At 42.1% G+C, this 3,371-nt stretch overlaps 1 protein-coding gene across 1 annotated transcript; it reads left to right on the top strand.

Moving 5' to 3' along the window:
• The first annotated feature begins 1,919 nt into the window (after positions 1-1,919).
• On the top strand, positions 1,920-2,816 carry gsx1 (GS homeobox 1). The gene is made up of 2 exons (XM_077206275.1): positions 1,920-2,341; positions 2,464-2,816. The coding sequence occupies exons 1-2, from the start codon at positions 1,966-1,968 to the stop codon at positions 2,814-2,816; spliced, it is 729 nt and encodes a 242-aa protein (XP_077062390.1). The 5' UTR covers positions 1,920-1,965.
• The last annotated feature ends 555 nt before the right edge of the window (positions 2,817-3,371 follow it).

The following is a 3,371-nucleotide window of genomic DNA, read 5'->3' as shown; positions in this document are numbered from 1 at the left end:
GAGTGCAAACTATTAGGAGGAAACTGCGGCTTTACAGAGCTCAACGGCTCTGGCCGAGCTGTGATATAGGCCTATCCTAAATGAAACACTACTGGCTGTTTTTAAAGCTGCTGTCTTCCTGTTTCAATGTCAACACGTTGAATAATGCAGCTCTTTCCAAGCCACTTCGATGGGCCTTTAACTCTCCCTGAAAGAATTAAAGTGACTAAAAATCAATTAAATTTGTAATGGGTGTTTAAGATTGTTTACATTTAGCCTAAAAATGAGGTAGGCCACACATAACATCTCTGTTGCCTTGAGAATGTCGTCTCACTCAAATTTAATTTAGCTAGTCTAGTGATGTATCTTTCTTTTTTATGTCTATGTTATTCAAAGTCTATACCTACATAATGTGTTGTCTTTGGTTCTCCATGCATTTAGTAATGATTTCGAACTTTAAAATATATTCCAATTAGAACGTTGAATCCACGTTTCAATGTTTACTCACACATTAGTATACCCTTTTCCTTTGAACATCTTGTTTAGCAAACCTAAAGTGAAAGAAACTGTTTTCCTATTACTTAATTCAATCAGGGCGCGGCGGGCAGGGGCTTTCACTCGCCGTGCATTCGGGCCCTCACTGACAGAGTCGGCTTTGTGCCACTTTGTCCGCCGCTGTCACACACTTTAATTCGAGCCTTTCTCTCTCGCATTGAAAACTCTCCACAATGACATTCAATAAGGGCTGGGAGAGTGAAAACCTGGTTATTTTTATATATTCCTTCCCGGACTCTGCGGGGGCCCGCGCGCAGGAATTAATCACTGTTTTTTAACCTCATCGCTTTGAGGTTGTGACGCGACGCGTCTCTCTCTCTCTCTCTCTCTCTCTCTCTCTCTCTCTCTCTCTCTCTCTCTCTCTCTCTCTCTCTCTCTCCAGAGAGACTCTAGAGAGACTGGAAATGATAGCCTACATGTGCCTTATAACTTATATTTAAAAAGTTCTTGTTGTAAAATTATGTTTTTTTAAAAATACTCGAAATTGTTCTGTTCGTTTGTGTGCATCCAAAACAGAGGATGTATCGAATATAATCCAAATAGAACGTTTCACTAAAACAGTATCAATTTACATGTATCAATTTAGTATATTCGTTAAATAAAAGTATAGCCTACCTGTAACGGTAAAATAATAAAAACGGGCATAGAGTTCAAGGGGGAAAAAACCAAGCGAAAAATAACATCCTAAATTAATGTAGCAAACGATCGATATCTGAAATAGAATTTTTGGTTCGTCGAAGAAAAGTCCCGTTTCAACAACAAAACTTTTATTAGATTTTGTGCTTCTATCCTCTATGAAAATGTTATTTCAATATAATAGACAAAAAATAATGCAATCTATTTTTTAGAATACCCCTGAAACACTCTCTCGGAAACAGTCCTATAATTGTTGTTATAATACTTAATGATGGGCTGAGTTGCAGGTGGATCCGGGCCGATGCGCCTCGTGACGCACGTCATTTGCACCGAATGTCTAATGAGTTCACGCTGAACAAATGACGAGCCTCTTTGAAAGAAATTAATTAAAAGAGCAATAGTGTCCATGTGATCGCGTGAGAAAGAAAATAAAGTTTAAAACGACACTAAAGAGTAATAGTATAAAACGTGGGTATTTTTTAAAAGGGAGAAGGGGCAGTACCGCCTCTTGCAGTGTGGGTGGGGCTGACAAGAATAGACTACATTATGCAGTTCATTTAGTTAACAAGTGAAATAATAGGGAAGCGTGCAGAGTGAATGCCGAGAGAAAAGGCACAAAACCCTATTGAGAGCTCTCAGCGTAACCGTCACATGGGCGCACTGGCTCTCCAACTATTTAAGCAGGAACACTTTCTCTTCAGCACCATTCAGCCATCCAGCCTTAGGTACGAGACTGACAAAGAGAAACTTTTACAAACTCTCAGATATTAGGTGAAGAGACACAGGCCTGCCAAGATGCCTAGATCTTTTCTTGTGGATTCCTTGATTTTGAGGGAGAACAGCGAAAAAGGAACCGAGAACAGCCCGCCGTTGTTTCCTTACGCGATGCATCCGTCTCATCCACTCCATGGTCTCTCCGCCGGCTCCTGCCACTCTCGAAAAGCGGGTTTGCTGTGCTTTTGCCCGCTGTGCGTCACATCTCAGCTCCACTCGTCTCCTCCAGCGCTACCGCTCATCAAGGCATCCTTTCCAGCCTTCAGCTCCCAGTACTGTCACACCGCGCTCTCCAGACAGCATTCCACATCCAGCGGCGTAAACCTCAGCGGCTCGGGGTTGTACCAAGCCACTTATCCGGTTCCAGATCCACGACAGTTCCACTGCATATCCATAGGTAAGTCGGTAGTGTCAGACGCGTCGCCAATCATCATAAAAAGTAGACTTTGTAACTTCTTTTCTGTTTTAATGTCACCCACATCATCAACTGCAGTTTAACTATTTTTGTCTTTCCAACAGAGAACAACAGCAGTCAACTTCAGAGCAGCAAGCGCATGCGCACTGCGTTCACCAGCACGCAACTCCTGGAGTTGGAAAGGGAGTTCACCTCTAACATGTACCTTTCGAGACTTCGGCGCATAGAGATCGCAACTTACCTCAATCTGTCAGAGAAGCAAGTCAAGATTTGGTTCCAGAACCGCCGCGTCAAGCACAAAAAAGAAGGCAAAAGCGGATCCCACAGGACGGGCGCGCACAACTGCAAGTGCTCGTCGTCCCTGTCCTCCGCCCGGTGCTCCGAGGAAGAGGATGACCTACCCATGTCACCCCCGACATCAGAAAAAGAGGACGCAGATCTGTCCGTTAGCCCGTGAACTCTTTGCGCATTGCTCTTCAAAACCACCACCTCAAAAGACTCTGTGCGCCACTGACTCCAGTGGAATCCTGAATGCAGCCAAAAAGCGACGCGCGCGCCGTCACCTGTAAATAGCGAGAAAGAAGAAAAACTTTATATATGTTCGGGGTCTGTGTATCCCTTTAATGTTGTATATTTGTATACATGTTCTATGTTTGTAGTTTTTTTCTGAAAACAACTTAAGGCCGTAGTTCCGCATCCAAATACATTTCCTGTCACCAAAAATCAGTTTTAAAATCAGTCCAACATGAACAAAGCTCATTCGACTGACTTTTTCATTTGTATTTGTATTATTTTTTTAAGGAGATATTCAGAACTGTTGCTTTGTTTGTATGGATGGTGAGTACAGGGTAGCTTTAAGCACATTTTTGGGGACAGAATGGAAATATGGGATGTATCTGATGTATAAGTCACTTCAGTGACAGAATTTGTTGTACTTTTATTGTAATGAGAATATTTATTTATTTAAAAAACCTTAATGCTGAAAATAAAGAATATTTCTTAGTGACACAAT

This window comes from Siphateles boraxobius, unplaced genomic scaffold (genome assembly GCF_051911475.1).
Source record: "Siphateles boraxobius isolate OS27281-9 unplaced genomic scaffold, OSU_SipBor_1 56, whole genome shotgun sequence".
Taxonomy (NCBI): domain Eukaryota; kingdom Metazoa; phylum Chordata; class Actinopteri; order Cypriniformes; family Leuciscidae; genus Siphateles; species Siphateles boraxobius.
The sequence above is the reverse complement of the archived record's forward strand: the minus strand, read 5'-3'. Positions and strand labels throughout refer to the sequence as shown.

Excerpts from the sequence above, each read along its gene's own strand:
- gsx1 (XM_077206275.1), top strand. The coding sequence starts at position 1,966 with ATGCCTAGATCTTTTCTTGTGGATTCCTTGATTTTGAGGGAGAACAGC. Across the intron at positions 2,342-2,463 it reads GTTCCACTGCATATCCATAG|AGAACAACAGCAGTCAACTT; the intron begins GTAAGTCGGTAG and ends TCTTTCCAACAG.